We start from the raw sequence: 20983 nt of genomic DNA on the forward strand, positions 1-20983 counted from the left end.
AATCTTCAGTCATGGCTGACATGCACCTTCGGGCTTCCCTCCTCATATCACCAAGGCAATTTCTGACATGGAAAAGCTAAGTTTATCAGGAGAATAACTTGTCCAGTTTTATCTTCCTTTGCTACTGTGTCCTTGCAATTTTCCTTAGGAACAAAAAAATATCTACAGCTCTTGACAAGAAATTACTTTTGCTACTCTTAGTAGGTTAGGTTGCTTCACTCTTTTAGGAAAAAAAAAAATCATTCATTTATTTTTGGCCATGCCTGGAGGCATGTGGGGTCTTAGTCCCGTGATCAGGGATCAAACCCAGGCCCACAGCAATGGAAGCATGGAGCCCTAACCACTGGATCACCAGGCAATTCTCACAGGTTACTTCACTAACTCTTGCTTTGAGTGTATGGATATGGCAGAATGTTCAGCAAATCGTTTCCTAAGCTTCATGTTTATGCTTCTGGATGGAACAGTTTCTATTTTGATTATCAGTTTCTTTGAACAATCAACTTCTTGCCTTCTGTTAAAAGATTTACATGTCTACTACACAACAAAGAAGACTCCTGACCACCATCATAGATCTGAGTGCAAAGCAGTAGAAATTTTAACATGGATTTCTTATCTGGTTATTCAAAGGGACAATGTGCTAGCAAAGTTACAACTTTAGTTTTTAGTAGCACTACCAACAGATCTCAGGAAAGCAGAGTATCACCTAAATTAGTCACTTTGTCAAGAAGGCAGACACCTCCTTTCCTCGGCAGAAGTATAGAATAGATAGCTAATTCAAAGGAGTCACTTCAGAACCCTGAGTGGTGGTGGTGCTTTAGTTGCTAGGTCATGCATGTCCACCTCTTGAGACCCCATGGACTATTGCCCATCAGGCTCCTCTGTCCATGGAATTTCTGAAGCAAGAATACTGGAGTGGGTTGCCATTTCCTTCTCCAGGAGATCTTTCCAACCTAGGGATTGAACCCAGGTCTTCTGCATTCAGGTGGATTCTCTACTGACTGAGCCATCAGGGAAATCCTTCAGAATCCCAAGAAGCCCGGCAAATTTCAGCTGTCATCCAGACATTCTTATACTCAAAATTTTGGAAAGAGAAAGCAGACAAAGCAAAAAGGAAATAAACAGCACTTTGTTGCACTCAAATAAACTGAAGATTTGTGATTGCTCCAGGGTTAGGAAGCAGCCAACAAAACCAGCAGCAAGTAAAACCCATTCCAAGAAAGGGGCACCCCCTGTATAGGAAGGAGCCCCTCAAGCTTCGCAGCAGCCTCGTCAAACTGAAAGCCCAGGTTCCAGACACAATAGTCTTTTTGACCTAGAAAGAGTGATCTCACCTGAGAAAGATTTTTCTGGAGAGTGCGTCCCATTTTTTTTTTCTTTACGGCAAGGAAACTTTAGAATCTGAGAGCATGAGAAACATTTAAAATTTCTGAAAGCACAAAGAAATTTGTTAATGGCTTTATAGATATTAGAGAGCCACAAACGCTGATGGGAATCAAGGCTCTCCACTCTCTGTATCTGTTCTTAGACCTGCTGGCTGCTCTTCTTCATTGGAACATGGTTAACATTAATATGTACAGCGTGGGCTTCCCAGGTGGCGCTGCTAGTAAAGGACCCGCCTGACAATGCAGAAGAATTAAGAGACACGGGTTTGATCCCTGAGTTGGGAGGATCCCCTGGAGGAGGGCATGGCAACCAACTCCAGTATTCTTGCCTGGAAAATCCCATGGAGAGAGGAGCCTGGCAGGCTACGGTGCATATGGTCGGACATGACTGAAGCGTTTTAGCACGCGTGCATGTTAGTAGCTGAGCACCAAGCAGAGAAGGAGATAAGGAGTGTTATCTCATATTCCAAATTCCCCACAGGGTGTACGGGGCGGTAGGCCGCTGCAAAGTATAGCTCTTGTGTGGTGGAATTCGGTGTGGTGGAATTCGTAACTGCCATAGCAGAATAACAGGGACTAAGGAACAACTGAAATTTGTTTTCTCACAGTTCTAGAGGCTGGAAGTCCAAGATCAAGGTCCGGCAGGGCCAGATTCAGGTGAAGGCTCTCCTCCGGGTGTACAGACGGCTGCTTTCCCAGTGTGCCCTCACGGAGAGGGGAAGGGGAAGCTCCGGGGTCTTTTCCTCTTCTTCCCCGTGGACCGTAACCTGCCAGGCTCCTCTCTCCATGGAATTTTCCAGGCAAGAATACTGGAGCGGGTTGCCATTTCGTCTTCCAGGGGATCTTACCCACTCAGGGATCGAACCTGCATCTCTTGTGTCTCCTGCATTAGCAGGCAGAGACTTTACCAACTGCACCAGCTGGGACGCTCTCTCATAAGACACCAGTTCTATTAGACAAGGGCCCTACTCTTATGACCTCGTTTACCTATAACTACCTCCTAAAAGCCTCATCACCAAACACGGTCATGCTGAGCGTTAGGACTTCAACATATAAATTTGGAGACAACACCATTCAGTCCATAACAAGGGCCAAGAATAGGACAGAAGGAATTATAAAACAGGTTCAAGAAACTAATTGAAATGTTACTTTTCAACTAGATCTGTACAGGCAAAATTGTCTAGGCAGCTGAGCAATTATCCAAGTCAGCAATATATATATAGCTCTTTCAATAATGCAAACCTAGAAGAGAAAAAAAAAATGTAGGCCTGCTTTCCTCCGCCCCAAAAAAATCATGCCTAAATCAGTAGTTCTTTGAAGAACCAACCACAGAGCTTTATTCTAACGCAGGTCTTCCCCAGTCCTACTCTGGAGATTCTAAGTAGATTGATCTGTAGCGTGGACTGAGGAATCTGCATTTTCAGCAACATCACAGGCTGTTTTGCTACCAGTGGTTGGCTTCCCAGCTGGCACTAGCATAAAGAACCTGTCTGCCAATGTAGGAGACCTAAGAGACACGGGTTTGATTCCCAGATCGGGAAGATCCCCTGGAGGAAGCCATGGCAACCCACTCCAGTATTCTTGCCTGAAGAATTTCCAAGGACAGAGAAGCCTGGCAGGCTATAGTCCATGGGGGTATCAAAGAGTTAGACACGAGTGAAGCAACTTAGCATGCATTCATGTGAAAATCAGGCGACTAAACAGATGGTTCTGTTTTCCTGTTTGCTCCATATCCATAGATGATGGAAGAAAACAGGGTCATGATTTACTGGAAGATAAGTTTAAGGAAAATTTGTTGCATTAAAAGAAATCTGATTCACTGACATGAGTAAAAAGGATATAAGTCATAGGGCAAGTTATTGGAATGACCAGACTCTAGGGGATTTGTTTCCTGGTGATAAAATTTGAGTACTTGCTGCTCTAAAGAATTTTCAGAATAATTCAGAGCCACACATTATCGAGTCCACAATGCAGCTTCAGAGATGTGGTGAATTTTCCCAGAATAATTTGTTTCTGCCGGTCAGAGATCTGATGATTGAGAAGGATATTGTGGGGGACTGGCTGATCCCGGGTCTCAGAGGCTTCTGCCAATGCCCTTTCCTCTGGGGACTTTGGAGGACCTCCTAGACCCCGCCAGCCCTCAAGCTAGGGTTTTCTTTAGCATTTAGCCCCTCCAGGCGCGGTGAAGCAGCGAAGAACAGAAAGAACTGGCTCCCTACAGAGAGGGAGAGGAAAAGAAGAGAAGGATAAGAAATTCCTATTTCACCCACCGCAGCGGGGTGTCCCTAAGCTGGCTCCCACAAGCCACACCTCATTGTCTCCGCAGGCCCGCCTCAGTCCCTGGCAGCTTATCTGCCCCAAAGTAAGGAAAACCTTCTTCATTTCTCTTAACCCCAGGATGATTTCATAACGTTATTGTTCCTCTAAAAATAAATTCTGGGCCCATGTGAAAGGTGTCAGCTGCGAATCTCTTTTCTTCAAGAGGGACACCTCTTTGTTGCCATGAATATTCCGAGAGAAGCCTGGAGTAATATATTCAGTTACTAACTAACTTTTCTCCCCGTCTCCCTGCATGGCCACTCCTGCAGTGACTTTCCAACCGGAAACAGCCTGCCTGGCAGGAGGCTGGCTCCTGTTCTCTGAAACGAGCCTCCTACTTTCCCCACGAGAAGTCTCTCCCTGGAGTCAGAGGAATGGATAAAATCAGTCTCTAGACCCTTGATGTGGGATCAGGCCTTTGTCCTTTTATCCTGAATGACTGAACTTCTGTTTGGAGAAACGTGATTTTGTTAAAATATTCATCTTTACTGTTAGGTCTTGGACCATCAGATACGAATGACTTCAGCAGGAGATATGTAACATCCTGAACTTTTGTTTTCAACTTCATTCTCTGATTTGGGGTCTTTCTATACGTTTTTCTTGGAAGAACATTCCTCCAGGTCAGGCAGTCATTCTTTTCTCTTCAAAATGGCGACCAGATGGGAAAGAGAGGAAGAGGTGTCAATAATGAGATTGGCACTCAAGAGGCAGCATAGTGTTATCATTGGCCTTAATCAAGGGTTTGCTTGCTCAGTCGTGTTCTACCCCTTGGACAGTAGCCCGCCAGGCTCCACTGTCCATAGAATTCTCCAGTAAGACTACTGGAGTGAGTTGTTGCGCCCTCCTCCACGGGATCTTCCCAACCCAGGGATCGAACCATCATCTCTTATGTCTAACCTAGACTGGCAGGTGGATTCTTTACCATTAGGGCCACCTGGGAAGCCCCATTAGAGGTTTAGACATAGGCATTACTTACCTGTCTGTCCCTGGCATGAGAAGGATGCTTTATCTGCCTTTGTCACTAAGAGCTTGAATCTCTCCTTGGCGACAGGTTGCACAGAGCCACATCTCTCTTGAGCAAGAAGAAGAGTTTTCTCCTGTTACACAAACATTGGTGTCCCTCCAGATGTGTTGGTGGCATCTGTGATCGTGAGCAGGGAGACCCCCACCTCTCACTTGGAGGCAGACAGATTAGTCTAAGAGGTCATACTTGCCACGAAACTTCCGCCCAGGAATGGGGAGGATTAATGAGGTGCTATTCCCATTGCAATTCACGCTGTTTAGAAGAAAGTCACTAAGTACTCAGTATTAGAAATAGGGATTATATAGGTAGTCAGGCAAAGAAGATATTCAACTGTTTCTAGTTACTAAAGGAAACTTTAATCTGGGAGTGGGCGGGGGGAAGGGGGGAAAACACTGAGTATTAAATGTGAAGTTGGGTGAAAGCCAACGTCCCTCATGATGCCAATGTCCAGGAGTACGGTGTGAAATGCTGTGTGTGGTATAAAGATAGACCCATCTGGCTTATGAACTAAGCCTTGGGGAGACTTACATTTCATGGATTCAGATGAAGACCATAAGACACTTTTGTCATACCTGCCTCTGCCGTCATGAACCAGTCTACAGCGTATCTGGAGAAATGTGGCAAAAACTTTAGCAAACTACCCCACCCTGGTTTCTTCTGTTTATTATAGTGTGTCCTCAGCTATCATTTACCTGCCTCTGGTAGGATGTGAAATGTTTCAGATGGTACATAAGAAACCATTTTTTAATTTATTTTAATCGTTAGATAAAATAACGGTGACATTCTGAGATCATTATGTGTCAGTGAAGATTTGAGGAAGATTTCACAAGTGTGCTACAGGGGCAGGAGTGAGAAGTGAATGAATGGGAAGATAGTTCATTACAATTGTAACATGCAAAACTTCGAGCTTCTCCTGGTCAAACACATAAGAAGTAGATGCGTTGGAATGTGACTAGTTTTTCAGAAGTTCAGATTTTAAAGTCCTAATTTCTTCTGTTTATTATGGTCTGTTCTCAACTATAGTTTGCCTGCCCCTGGTAGGGTGTGAGACATTTCAGAGGGCACATGAGAAATCATTTTTTAATTTATTTTAATCATTAGGTATTATTATATCTTAACATGTATTAGAGAAAAGCAACTCATGAAGCCCATGATTCATAAATATAATTGCTAGAACCATGATTCTCAATACTAGTTCCATATTAGAATCATACAGAATGCTTAAGATTTTTAAAAAACACCAATGTTGGGTGCCACAGTGGATCATGAAATTAGAATCTCTGAGAGGTGCTCCCACCCTAAATATTTCATGAAAGCTCTCCCAGGTGATTGTAAAGAGCAGCCACCATTGGGAACAGCTTGAATAGACTAGAATTAAGCATTTCAAAGTGATCAGTTTTAAACAAAATATTAAGTAAATAATATACAGATATGGCAGAGATTGTGTACAATACAGATATTGTGCTAATAACTGGAGTTCAGTAACTTATCTCTGTCATGGGTAGCTCTCTTCTGGGAGGCAACACTGATCCTAGGTAGCACGTTAGATTTGGGGGCTAATCAATAAGACTGTCTGTTTTCCAATATGTCACCCTCTGACTCTTCCATGTTTTGGTTCAGAAATGTAACTTTTCTTCTTTCCCTTTTGTCTTTTGGCACCCCCATCAACACACCCACTTTATTGGACCTGAAAACAGATGAGGGGAAAAAGGATGATAAGAACCTATAATGACATGTTACTAAATAACGGGATGGCAAGTGACTTTGACTCCTTTCACCAGTTCATTCTTTTGTTCATCATTTCTTCACTCCTACAACAAGTTTTTGAGTACCTACTGTATAATACTAAGTCCTTTGTGTGTTTAAGTAAACTTAGAACATTTCTCAGTAAGCATGTGTTATCTTTATGATATGATCAAACAAATCTGAAAGTCACATTCCATTTTAGGAAACTAAGGGAAAGATTGAGGGCAAGAGGAGAAGGGGGTGTTATAGGATGAGATGGTTAGATAACATCACTGACTCAATGGACTTGAGTTTGATGTGAACTCCAGGAGATGGTGAAGGACAGGGAAGCCTGGTGTCCATGGGGTTGCAAAAAAGTCAGACACAACTTCACAACTGAACAACGACAACAAATACTGTATAGTCTTCCCAGGTAGCTAGTGGTAAAGAATCTTGCCTGCTAATGCAGAGACACAAGAATCGCGGGTTCCATCCCTGCATCGAGAAGATCCCCTGGAGTAGGAAATGGCAACCCACTCCAGTGTTCTTACCTGAAAGATTCCATGGACGGAGGAGCCTGGCAGGCTACAGTCCACACACAGGGCATCAAATAGTCAGACATGACTGAACGACTGAGCACAAAGCGTACTGTACATGGCTGACGTTCTCCATTCACCATGTAGCTGGTGGGAGAAAGGGGTGACATAGTGTCAGAAGTTGAGAAGTGAAGGCATTTTCAGCCATACCTGAAAATCACAGAAGGGTTGTGTGAGAAAGCCCTAGAGATATTTCCTCTGTGAAATGAAGGAAATAAAACCCATCCTGAGGCACTGGAAAACGTGTCCAAGCCTCTTTCCCTCTCTTCTTTCATCTGTTAAATGGGGATAATGGCACTCTGTTTTCCTACCTCAGAGAGGCATTAGCAGGTCTATTTAAAGGCTCTTCTAAGGAAAGCTGCTGTGTAATTACCAAGAACAGCTATGATAAAGAAACCTAAATACAACATCAAATCAGCTGGAACACGTTCTCCAGGGAGTTTACTTCTCTGGAAAAATTTAAGAAAAGGTAGCAGCTCTCCTCTGGGGACTTTTGGGTACCCTTCTAGCTGGAAGTTCAGGGAAGGCTAGCTGATTTGCAAAAAGTCTCCTTCTGGCCATTGATACAGGATCTTCTTCTGTTTACTTTTCCCCATAGTCCAAGCAGTTTCCTCCTTAAATTTGTGTATCATGTTTTTTCAGATCTTAATTCAGAAACACTTTTATTCCTGAGAAGAATCTCAAGCAAGGCGCTTACCTATGAGAAAAAGAGAGAGACAAAGAAAGAAAAAAGAAGGTTATAAGGTGGAGGATATGTGTATTTTACACAGGATAAGTGATGGGAAATTCCTTGATAATTTATAAAAAAAGGAGGACTGACGTAATTGATCATTAATGTCAGGCTTTGCTGAAATTCATTTGACAAAGCATGTAGGTTAGATTAGAGGGGAGCATGTGATCACAAAGCAAGGACATCACAGTTAAAATAATTCCAGAGAAAGTCAACCCAGCTGAATGAGCTTACTGGCAGTTTGGTTGAAATGAAGAGATACATATTTTTATATTGGTTGATTAACAATGTTGTGTTAGCTTCATATGTACAACAAAGTGATTTAGTTATACATATACATGTATCTATTCTTTTTCAAATTCTTTTCCTAATTAGGTTGCTACAGAATATTGAGCAGAGTTCTCCATGCCCTACCGTAGTCCTCATTGGTTATTCATTGTAAATATAGTGGTGTATGCGTGTTACAGCTCCAGAATCCATAGAGCATTGGACTTGATAGAACACCGACTATAGCAGGAAAATGAGAGAAGAGTCAAGATTACCGTAAAATCTGGTGACTTGGATATCATAAGGTCTGGAGACTTCCTAAACAAAGAGCTGGCAGCCAGGAGTGAGTGGGTTGAATTTATGAATGAGATCTAGACCAATATCATTGCAGGAAGCCCAGTGGTTTTATATTTTTGTTAAACTTGCTTATGCAGTAAATATTCTGGCTGCTTATAAACAATGCACCTATGGTACCTGAGAAGGCTTCTAAGCAGTAAAAGAAAATGCCAAAATTCCAAAGATGCATTTTCAAATGAGTGCTTTATAAGGTTAATAAATGATGCATAATAATAATAGTTGCCATTAATCGATTGAATACTATGTGTTCAGTGCTCAGTCACTCATTTGTGTCCTATTCTTTGCGGCCTCATAGACTGTAGCCCGCCAGGCTCCTCTGTTTATGGAATTTTTCAGATAAGAGTACTGGAGTGGGGTCACTTCCTACTCCAGGGAATCTTCCTGACCCAGGGATCGAACCCATGTCTCCTGAGTCTCCTGCACTGGCAGGAGTATTCTTTACCACTAGCACTACCTGGGAAACCCTGATTACTGTGGGACTATAGACATATTTTCCATATGCAACTCAGATGTCATCTGGTGGCTTTTCAGATCTGCTAAAGATCTGGTAAATTTGTTACAAACCCCTCCAATCCCATGGCCTGTGGAAATTCAAAACCTGTCTGTTTCTGTGAATCCTGGACGGGGGTTGGGGGGGGGGCAGAGGTGGTGTTTACATCTTCCCAGTTTTTCCTGCCTCCCAGGTCACTACTATACGTCACTATTGTATCACTAGATATGAAATGCCCCCTTGACTCAATGCTTGTATAAAATACTAAGCCATTCTAGGGTTAGCAAAGTTCACTGAAGTTGGAAAGTTATGGGAACAGTTAAAACTTCTTCTTGTCTTCTCCAGCCTCTCTCTACTGGATTATGTTGGGAGCATCAATTTTGTCTCCCCTTACTGTGCAGAGGCACTCATCTTTAAAGGCAAGAGCAGCACAAAATGCCTTTCCTTTGCTGAAGAGACTGGCTGTAGAAGATGATTTCATTTATGAGTAGCAGCCATTTCTTTTCAACCATTACACTTAGATGACTTTTAACACTCAAAACATTTCCACTTTACAGATGAGGCAACTGAGGCTTCAAGATGTTGAATACCAGCCTAAGGATAGAAAATATATGAAGTGATAAAAAAGAGAACTTAAATCCAGAACTGGCTGACTCTTAAAATTAACTTAGCCTAGGGCTTCCTTGGTGGTCTAGTGGTTGGGAATCTGCCTGCCAAAGCAGGGGACACAGGTACGATATTTGGGAGGATCCCACGGATCGGGGCAACTAAGCCCTCAAGCCACAACTATTGAGCCTGCCCACATAGAGCCCATGCTCCACAACAAGAGAAGCCATCACATTGAGAAGCCCACTCTTTGCAACTAGAGAGTAGCCTGCTTGAAGCAACGAAGACTCAATGCAGCCAAAAATAAATCTTAAAAATATTAAAATTGGCTTTTGAAGGATGGAATAATTATTATCTCAGGTGGCTCAGGTAATATTTATCTACAGGTAAAGAATCCGCCTGCCAAAGCCAGCGATGCAGGAGACACAGGTTTGATCCCTGGGTCGGGAAGATCCGCTGGAGAGGGAAACGACAACCCACTCCGGTATTCTTTCCTGGAGAATCCCATGGACAGAGGAGCCTGGCAGACTACAGTCCATGGAGTCGCAAAGAGTCAGACACAACTGAGCATGCACATACTTAACCCCATTTACCCTGCCACTTCAAAAGTGCTTCGTTTTTCCATTATATATTTGTTCAAGACACACATACACACACACTTCTAAAGACCGTATATGGGGAATTACAGAGTAAAAATCCAAATATTTATATATCATTTCAGAGAGAATAAGTTGGGATAATTAAAATATGTAAACAATGGAAATGTGATGTATTATTTTTAAGTAATAAAATTTTGATGGGGACATGGGATACTCGCTTATCAACCTGCAAATTACACAAAAGAATAGCTATTATCAATGATACGGCAATGATGGGAAGGAGGAGGACAAAGAGAAGAGTGGTGGTGATAGATAGCATTTAATTAGCACTGTTATAAATGATTTACATGTGTGTGTGTGTGTGTGTGTGTGTGTGTGTGTGTGTGTATTTTAGCCCTGAGAGTTAAACAAACCTATGCTTTAGATCTATTCTTATCCCAGTTTTACAAACGAGATTCAAGAGGGCAAAGAGGCAGCCCAAGGTCACTCATTTCAGGATGTTTGTTGCTAAGTTGCTTCAGTCATGTTCGATTCTTTGCAGCCCTATGAACGGTAGCCCGCCAGGGTCGTCTGTCCATGGGATTCTCCAGGCAAGAATAACAGAGTGGTTTGCCATGCCCTCCTCCAGGGAATCTTCCCAACCCAGGGGTCCAACCTGCTTCTGTTAAGTCTCCGGCATTGGCAGCTGGGCTCTTTACCACTAGCACCACCTGGGAAGCCCCATCTCAGAACAGTGGAAGCCAAACGCCTCACTAATTGTGAGACCTACACCCTTAACAACCAGGCTGTCTTGCTTGGAGAATCATGATGCTTCCGATAGATGTCCCCACTAGGATGGAAGTAACTACCATGAGGAATAGGGAATTTATTCCTCTGCACACTATCATCTTTAGTGTTTAAAACACAGTAGAAACTGGAACATCTTAGAAACTCAGTAATTGTTAAATGACAGATGAAACAAAGTCTCAATCAATAGAAGATATACAAGCATTTAAAAAGAAGCATGCATTGATGTTTAAAAATACTTAACTAAAAGAAATACAGGATAGGGAAAAAACTGACTTGAATACCTGGCTTGTCTTGCTTTAAAAAAAAAAAAAATCTGTGTTTATAGTCAACTGGAAGTGGTACAGGAACCAACACTGCCATGCCAGCTGAAAGACCATTGTCATTTTGGAAAGCCTTAAAAAAAAGTATGTCCATCACACATTGTATTTGTTATATGTGTGCAGTTCTGACCGTCACATTTTTGAAAGGGACAATGATTGTCCGGAATACACTCAAGAAGGTGAACAGCATAGTAAAGAAAATTAAAACTTTTTCAGAAAGAAAGGGAAATTTTCAGCATGGAAAAGAGAAGACACATAGCAACTATCTTCCAATGTTGGAGAGGTGCCGTGACAAAGAGCCGGGCACTTGTTCTTTTTCTCTGAAAGACTTATCAGCTCAGCATCAAGAGAAGAAAAAATAGATCTAACACAACTGTCCAATAACTTTCCACAATAGAGTGCATTTGAAAAACTGAGATCCATTTCCTTATATATTTCCAAGTTAATAAGAATGTTTTCTTATTAAAAAAATTAAAACTAACTATTGAAAGGATTTCTACATTATATAGAGAACTGCACCAAATGAGTGGCCTGAAGTCTGGCTGTGTCAGAATCAACCAGAAAACTGTAACCTTATTGATTTTTAAGACCTCATCCCACTGAAACATAATCTCTGGGAATTGAAACCTAAGAATTTATCTCAAGAATCTTAGTTTTTTAATCCCCTCAGGTGATACTGATGACTTTCCAGGCTTGGGAATTCCTGGAGAAGATAAATTTAAACTTCTCTTTTAATTCTCTGACTTAATGATTCTTCAGAATACTGCAGAACATTTTCTTTAATAAATAATTGAGAATGATTTGTTATCTATAAAAAGAACTTAGCCTAAATGTAGGGGGTGGCTGTAAAGTGCCAGCAGACCAACTGACTTCTTAAATTGGTTAAAACCCTTCTTGCAACCTAGTTAATAAAAACTTTTTATATGTATCCTGTGAAGGAAAATTTTACCTGGCCTGTTTCCCAATTATTAAAGTTCCAAATCACTGAAATATAAATAAATGAGACTTTACCATACTTAGAACACCAGTATGATGAAAAATTTGTTTATACCAGGAGACTTTAGGTTATTCTTCAATCATTCATCCCCGGAACCAAAGTACCTATGCGCGCGAGCACACACGCATACATACGCACACACACGCACAAATGTGACACATGGTAAATGTTGGGTGATTACTGAGCTGGAACAAAAGAGACCTTCAAATTCCATCGCCTTTTTAACCTTATATTTTTCTAAACAGGAATCTAAGAACCCAAAGGCATCCAAATTATATTATTAATCATGACATTCTCAGCTCTTTAAGTTTCTCTAATTACTTACCTTTTAAATGTATTACTTTGGTCTAAGAAGTGCAAAGATGAGGAGTAAAAATAAATATTTTTAAAATATTAACAGACTTAAAGAGAACAGATTAAGTTTGTCTCAATTAATTTCCTATGTAAAGATCTTCTAAAAGGTATACTATGTTGCCTTATAAAGGAACTCAATGCAATATTATAGATTTTGTCTAATCTAAAATTAAACCTGTAAAGCTCTACTGGAATTGTTTGGATGAGAATAATTGAAAGCCCCCTCAGCAAGTTAATTCAGATCCTTCTAATTTTACTTTTCTAGTTCACACGGTATCTTTTTTCATGGTGTTTTCAAATTGAAGTTCACACACATCAAATAAATGGCATGGTAATCAGAGGTTTCAATATCTGATATGCATTCATTATTATCTGTCATTATTGTGATTGTCACTATTATAATTGCACACTGTAGAAAGAATGGGAGCTTTTCCACAGGAATTATTCACGTGTATTAGTTTCTAGGAGTAATTGAATAGTTGACATTGCATTTATATCAAAGTAAAATATGTGTTGGTTTTTCTCATTTGTTTTATTCTTAAGAAATAAGAAATGTAGAGTAATCTCTATCAGGTCTCTTTATTTGTCTCTTTATTTAAAGGTTCACAGTTTTATGTCATGTCCAAAGTATATTTTCTTATAACAAGGCTCAAAGGCAGCCATTATAATTTAATTGATAATTTTCTAAGGACATACAATTATAAGATAACAGTTAGGTAGTGAAATCCTCTTAATTAGCTTGTATTTATATATATGAACTCAACAAGAATCTCAGGGAAAAATAACTTTTCTTTTTTAACTAATCAGGTTTGGCGTAATGAAATAAAGCCCACATTGTACTGTCAATACCAAAGATTGATTTAGTAATCATTTACCTTAGAGTTTACATAGAACATTTCACTTCATTGTCTCATATAATCCTCATGCAGATCAGATATTACTCCTCTACTTAAAGATAAGAAAACATAGGCTCTAAGAAGCCAAGTAATTTATACAAAGTCACTCTGCTAAATCACAAAATTAGCCCTAGAATCCAGGTCACCTGGGTCTTAACCAGAATTTATGTTAAAATAAAAATTTTTTAAGTGATTTGAATTTTAAAAAGATCAGTGACTTGGTAGTTAGAAGACCTGAGTCTGAACATTGTTTCTGCCACTTTATTTGACTCTAAGAACTTTCTTACGCCCCTGTTGAGTGAACTATACCTGAGACAGGGCCGTTTTGAGAATCGATGGAGAAAATGCCAAGAAAACCACTCAAGTGCATTTTGTTGTTTTATGTGTTCTTTCTTCTGTGCTGTGCTACTTCTCACATGTTTTATCCCATTTTTGCTTTCTGTATGATTCACTTTCACAAGATAGACTACTAAACTTTATTTAGAATTAAGTAGTATTAATATCAGGTTGGAACATGGAGTAACATAAGCTTTAGGAACAAAATACTCCAAGTAAGAATGCCATAAAAATGAATGAAGGATGATGTAAATGTAACAATGCAAAAGCTTTAGAATGTGTCTTCACTCACCAGGGAGGTCATAGTAATAAACTCAGAGCACTGTTCTCTTACAGAAAACACGCGGCCAATGAGGGATTTCCTTTCCTTCCATGTAATTCTTCAGGAGGCCCGGGTGGTTCAGAGACATGTCCTAGTTGATGTGGAGTCTCTCCTAGCTGCTTTGCCAGCTAACGCTTTGAGTCTTGTCTTTGTTGGCAGGATGGCAGTTGGTTACCATTTGCCAGCTGATCAGTGGCTTATGTATTGATAATCCCAGTCCAGTTCATAGGGGACAGAAAGGACAAAGACTCTCCATCTTCTTTGGGCATCTTCTTTGGCTCTTTGGGCAGTAATGACAAAGACTCTTGATCCTCTCCTCATCTGGAGAGATGGTCCGTCTCAGGAGGTATTGAAAATCACCAGTGGGACTGGTCCAGGGAAACTGACCTTATCAGTGAATGAAATAACCTTACCTGAGCATCATTTGAGCCATACATTTATCTCCCTTTGTCACTCCTGAAACACATTTTTTAAAGCTATACAATTATTTAAATATTCAAACAGAGACCGAATTACCATTTGGTAATTGACTTTGGTCATACCATTCCAATGAATCCTTGCCTCTATGTCTAATGGGTAGATATTGGTCCATCTACCCCCACTTTTGGGCTTCTCTGCAGACTTAGATGGTGAAGAATCCACCTGCATTGCGGGAGACCTAGGTTTGATCCCTGGGTTGGGAAGATCCCCTGGAGAAGGGCACGGCAACCCACTCCAGTATTCTCACCTGGAGAATCCTCCTGGACAGCAGAGCCTGATGGTCTACAGTCCGTGGAGTCTCAAAGAGTTGGCCACGACAGAGCAGCAAGGCACAAGCACCCCTACTTCTAGCCTAGAGCATGTCCATGTGTCAAATCACAACAGCCACGAATCGTGACTTCTGGTTGAACAGGTCTGTCCACACATGGAGACTGACAGCAGTCTAAAAATACAGTTGCTGTCATCTTGTACTTACAGAGTGGTTGATTATTTGGGCTAAAACTACAGAACAACCAAAAAAATAGTCTTATATTAGTTCTATAACCAGACATTTGGAAATGATATGGCATGTGAATTATGTATTATTTGCAAGTAAAAGAGAGTTATGTACTGCACTGAGTTTCCTTAACCCTTCTCAGCAAACCTCCCTAATGACTGAAATCCTCAAAATATGGAGAGTTTTGCTATTAATATTGTTTTTGTTTTCCAACTACTGATCTATATGATCACCTTCATATAGGTATATCCTGTATGATGGGCTTCCCTTGTGGCTCAGCTGGTAAAGAATCTGCCTGCATTGTGGGAGGCCTGAGTTCGATCCCTGGGTTGGGAAGATCCCCTGGGGAAGGGAAAGGCTACCCACTCCAGTGTTCTGGCCTGGAGAATTCCATGGACTGTATAGTACATGGGGTTGCAGAGTCAGACACAACTGAATGACTTTCACTTTCATTGCTGATCTGTAAGATATGTGAGTATAGTTCCAAAGTACTTCAACTTCAAAATAGTTGAGTTTATTTTTGTTTGTGGTAAAATTAATGTCATAAGCTGATATCACATTAAATATTCTACAAATACAGCTGCCAGCATGCATGAGTCCCTGACACGAGTTTCTCCAGAAAGTTTTTTTTCCTGATGAGCCATATATGAAGCATTCAATGGCACTAGAGTTTCATTAAAGGAATTCTCTTGTTCCCTTCCTTCCCATGGAAATGTCATTAACTGTATTAAGTTAACTCTCTGAATGTTAGGTTCTTAACCAACAAACAGTGCCTCTCCACAAGGGCCTACTTCGCCAAGCATCCTTGAATCAGAACAACCATGATGAACATGTAAGCATAGATTCAGAGCCACACAGTGGGTGGTGATCATATTTAAGAGGAACCCTTTTACGTTTATTGACTTTTTCCCTCCATCATGGTTGTTGCATTTCTTCCACCACCACCTTCAGCCTTTCAGGTAAATGAGAAGTTCAATTATATGTAAAGCGACCGTTAAATCAGCAGGGCCCTTGTGGGGGTCTGGGCCTCCCCTTCTCCCTCCAATCGCAAGTGAGCTCAATCCATTACTGTTCCCAGGATCGTGCATCCATCAGGTCAAGTGTGCAGGGCAGGGTGCATCTTATCGCTTTTACTGCATATGAGACGTTGCAGGCCTGTTCTCAGGAACTGCCAGGCAGCCTGGGAATCACAGTCACGGTTAATAGCAGCGAATTGCCAGCTCTTGATGGGTGGGTAGTCACTCCTTTCAGTGGTTGCCCCCTGGGGGGAGAAGGTAGAAAAACAGAGGGAGGGAATTAGAGTGACTTTGCACAGTTGAGCAAGTTCATGCCGCTGGATCAGTGGCAAGCACTGGCAGGGCTCCGCTCTGGGGAGGCTCAGAACAACCTCACAGTCTCATTTTTACCAATTGGTGCTGCTGTGTTGCCAGTGGTGCTCAGGGATGGGGGGAGTGGGAGGAGGAGCTGGGAAGAGCATGAAGGCAGAAGTCTCAGCTAAATTAAGCAAAAAGTCCTGTTGGCGCTGGTGAACCCACCCCGGTTAGCCCCTATGCTACTAATTGTACCAAACTGGTATTTGAAGTTCGCCGGGTGATTAAAGAGTTGGCTCACAAACTCTCTGCATAACCTTAATTTTTTCAAGGTTCTTTGAGTGGAGAATGGTTTATAATAATGATTTTGACTAATACGATTTTTGACATGCAACTTTAATGCTTAACCTTAGTACAACTCCAGAGCATTTCATGTGTACTCAGCTGTAAAGAGTGATGATTTAAAGGGATAATATAAGAAAAAGGTCGTTCTAGAATGAACCTCTAACAAATTGCATAAAAGGAGCTTATTATTCCTTGAGTATGGGGATATGCCGTGCTTCTGATCATTTCTCTGCTTGGTTCAAAGAAAAAAAAATTGTTGAGAATGAATGGGAAAGAAACAGGAAAAAAATGAAATAGAAATCTGCAAGCAGAGAACATTCTTTTGATGGTTATGATTTTGTTGCCACTAAAAAGGCTCTACAATAATGTGGTTATTCATCTCCTCTTTTGTTTTGGGTGAAGAATTCGCTCTAACAAGAAAATGCTGTTATTGGTCGGCGGATTGCCTCCTGGGCCGGACCGGCTCCCCAGCAATCTGGTTCAGTACTACGATGATGAAAAGAAGACCTGGAAAATCCTCACAAGTGAGTGCCTTTCTTTCTTTCTTTACCCACCTATTTATTTCAATGTAGAGCTATCTCGATGAATTCAAAAACATGGTTAATCAAATTAGACATTTTATTGATTTGTTGCCCTTTGGAAGTCTGTGTATGTATCACAAGAGGTCTAGAGTGAAAGACTAAATTAACTTTGCAGAGGTGGCCAACTGGGTCATGGGAAGAGGCTTAAAGGAAAAACTGGCCTAAAATCACTGCACCAAGTTGGTGTGTCTGCTTGTGTTTCTTTCAAGAGAAATTCTTCAGGTATGTTTTTGCTCTTTGAAAAGGGAAAGCTTGCTGAATAGCAGTCAGCTAGTAAATTTCCTCAGGTCCAAACTGAGTTCATTGTCTCTGTAATTAACATTGGGTTTGCTTTGAGGCATCTTTGCTCATTAACCTTTAGGCTGTGGTCCCCAGCCTTTAGAAAACCACCCCCTTCCCAAGCTTCCCTGCCCCCATGTCCACTGTTCGAATGGACAGAGATACCCCAGTCCTAGCCCTACTGCATTAAATTGTGCTTACAGACTTCCACCCAAGGTTCTTCTCCTCCCTTCCTTAAAGGGTGATTGTGTTTTACAGCAAACCTCTTGCCTCGGGCATGGAGATTTGGAACTTATTGTTACATCGGTTATGATTCCCAATCTGACTCGGTCATGGAATCAAAAATCATCGTTTCTTGAGTGCAGCAGGCTGTGCGCACCAGTCCCCTCGTGGGCACAGTGGCTGCACTGGTCAATAAAACTAAATTTTAACTGTCAAAATTGCCCAGAGCTGTATAGATAAAATAATAAATGAGCAATTTTGATCCATAAATCAAAGCCATACATTTGAAACCCGCCAAAGTGAAAGTTAGATTTCCTTGTTGCATGTGTCTTTTGAAGCAGTTATATATTTTAGCAGATTTTTTAAAAAGTCCTTTCCTCTCCTCTTACGGAAAACCCTTTAAAATAATAGAAACAGGACAACAGTTTGGCCATAAATGCAGGAGAGGAGTAGAGACATGTGAGGTGGTGCTTGAAATAATACATTTTCACAGTTGACTTATTCCAGCAAACCTGCAGACCTGCAGTAGCATTGTCCAGAAACTGCAATGGCAAGGCTCCCTGGACACCTACAACCTCTGTTTGTAGTAACGAAGTAGTGGAGGGTAGCTGCCAGATTAGGAAGGAAAAAGCAAAAGTAAGTTAGAGATACCCCCAAATGATATTCATTCTCTTTTTGACAAAATATTGTTCATAGTAGTTTACACATCTGAATGAGTGACCCTGATGCTGGGAAAGATTGAGGTCAGGAGGAGAAGGGGATGACTGGGGATGGTTTTGAATGGCATTATCAACTCAATGGACATGAGTTTGAGCAGACTTGGGAGATAGTGAAGAACAGGGAAGCCTGGTGTGCTGCAGTTCATGGGGTCGCAAAGAGTTGGACATGACTTGAACAACCACAATGAGTGACCAAGCTGTGTTTTTCAGGATGCATTGGAAACTCAAGCTAAAGTAAAACCAAAGAATCAATTTTCTGACACTTGATCAATAGAGAAGGTCCACACAGAATGAGATGTGGACACCCAGAGAAGGTGAGAGGGAAGAGGAAGGACAAGAGATACTTGATGAAAGAGGACAAAAACAGAGGCCTGGGGACAGGCGGATATTAGACCCAAACAATAAATGATTATTCACTCACAAATACATCTCTTTTCCCAGGTACATCAGGCCGGGTCCAATTATCTAATGGTTTGAAGGCCTTCATTAAAGGGAAAAAGATCAGTTAAAGCATGATGAACAACTTATGAAAAGTCTTATGTTCGTTTCAAGCCTTGTTCAGAAAGAGAGTGCTCATCCAATTTATTGTTCAACCTGGGAAGCTTTAGAGTCTGAAATGGGGATCCGTTCATTGTTCTGGCACAACAGGTAGAACCAGAACATAGGGTCACCCTACTTCAGTTCCTCATATTGCCTGATTAACTCTTTACTTAGTGAGGCGCAGTAAGAAAGCATGAACTAGAGTTGGTCAGACCTAGGTTTGAACCCATGTCTGTGACCTTGAGCAAGTCATGTAAATGTCTTGAATCATAGCTTATTCATTCTGTCAGCATCCTTTGAGTATTTTTAAAATAAAATTGTGTTGGTAAACCATCAAGCACACAGCAGGAACTCAAAAAATTGCGAATGTTATTGCTATTGTTGTAACTCTACAACCAATATTGGCATAAGGACTGTGTGTACCTTTATACTTTGGAGGTATCTGTCAACTCAAGCTCTCCAAGCAGAGGAGAGACAAGTTACATTGTAACAGATCCAGTACTAAACCCACCATTTTGGAATAGGGAGACCGTTTTCTCTAGTTTTCGTGCATGGAATGTAGATGTCTTCAGACTAAGGAGTAAAGACAAATGGGTTCTGTTGACTCCATCAGTTTTGAAATTGGAAGGAAATAAAGACATTAATGTATAGAAAAGTTTTAGTAGAAACATGTTCAAAACTCTTGGATCTTTTTTCCTATACTCAGGAAGGTGCATGACTTTGAAATAAGTGTCTACTCTACTGATAGTAGACAATGATACTCTTCATTTCACTGGGCTTGCACTTTAAGAAATCAAGTTTATTACCTTCTGGGCTGTGACTACACGGTCCCATGTGAAAGCATATTTTTCAGGTTTATGGGAGAAATATAGACAGTCTATCTGTATGATTTCTGCTGCTGGTTTGTATTTTTTTAATTAAGGCATCTTATTTGGTTAAATTGAATAGATATGTCAGTTAACTGATCAATTTCCACAGTGTTGGGGTGATCTAAACCCACGGGACTGTAGCCTTCCAGGCTCTCATTTCATGGACTTCTCCAGGTAAGAATACTGGAGTGGATTGCCATTTCCTCCTCCAGGGGATTTTCCCGATCCAGGGATCGAATCTGCGTTTCCTGCATTGCAGGCAGATTCTTTACTGCTGAACCACCAGGGAGGCCCCAATAGTAAGTGAAAAAGTGTTTCTTACTGGATAAGAAGGTATCCAAATTCTCCCCAAATCTAATGAAACATTAAGGACTGCAGAACTGCTCCTGGTCATTTTTTTTTTTACTCCAAAGAACTGCTAAGTCCATTGGCAGGAGTTGAAGATGACAATTAATGCTTGCAGACAGTTCCTGGTATGGAGTCTGCTTATGTACTGAATGATTCTCTTCATAAGAACTAACAAAGAAGTTAACCAGCGAAAACCTAAAATCTGGGATTACCTTGAGCCTTTGAATCGTAGAATCCTTTGCCCACTTGGCTTGAGCATTTCTAGCCTGTCTCACAGACATGTTTTTTTTTAAAAGGATGTCATCCCCAGGTGGGCACACAAACGCCCACTTACGGGAGTCGTACCCCTTATACATGTATAATAATAAGAAAAAGAAGAATTAAGAGGAAATTCAGTCACAACTTTCTTTACCTTTTATTCTGTTGTGTTATTTATGTTTTAGAAACGCTATCTTAAGGGGTCCACAAATAACAATAAATTGAATATGGTGGAGGTCAGTGGAAGTGAAAAGGTGGTTCTATCTAACATAAAGAAAACAAAATTCAACAGTCTAGCTAGCCAGTGGCTTGGTCTACCCAAACAGCAAAGGGAACACTTATTCTCCCTGAAAAGATTGTCTTAGTGACATGCTAACACAGCCTTCATTTTTATCTTTCTCTTTAGGAAAAAAAAATCACTTATATA

At 41.0% G+C, this 20983-nt stretch overlaps 1 protein-coding gene across 1 annotated transcript in view; it reads left to right on the forward strand.

The window, feature by feature from the left end:
- The window catches only part of KLHL14 (kelch like family member 14), a 107771-nt gene that overhangs the window by 14293 nt on the left and 72495 nt on the right, over positions 1 to 20983 (forward strand). The window contains exon 2 of the mRNA XM_065932389.1: positions 17143 to 17264. Within this exon, the coding sequence (XP_065788461.1) occupies positions 17143 to 17264 (122 nt within the window). The remainder of the gene's footprint in view (positions 1 to 17142; positions 17265 to 20983) is intronic.

The sequence above is a fragment of the Muntiacus reevesi genome, chromosome 4 (genome assembly GCF_963930625.1).
Source record: "Muntiacus reevesi chromosome 4, mMunRee1.1, whole genome shotgun sequence".
Lineage (NCBI taxonomy): Eukaryota > Metazoa > Chordata > Mammalia > Artiodactyla > Cervidae > Muntiacus > Muntiacus reevesi.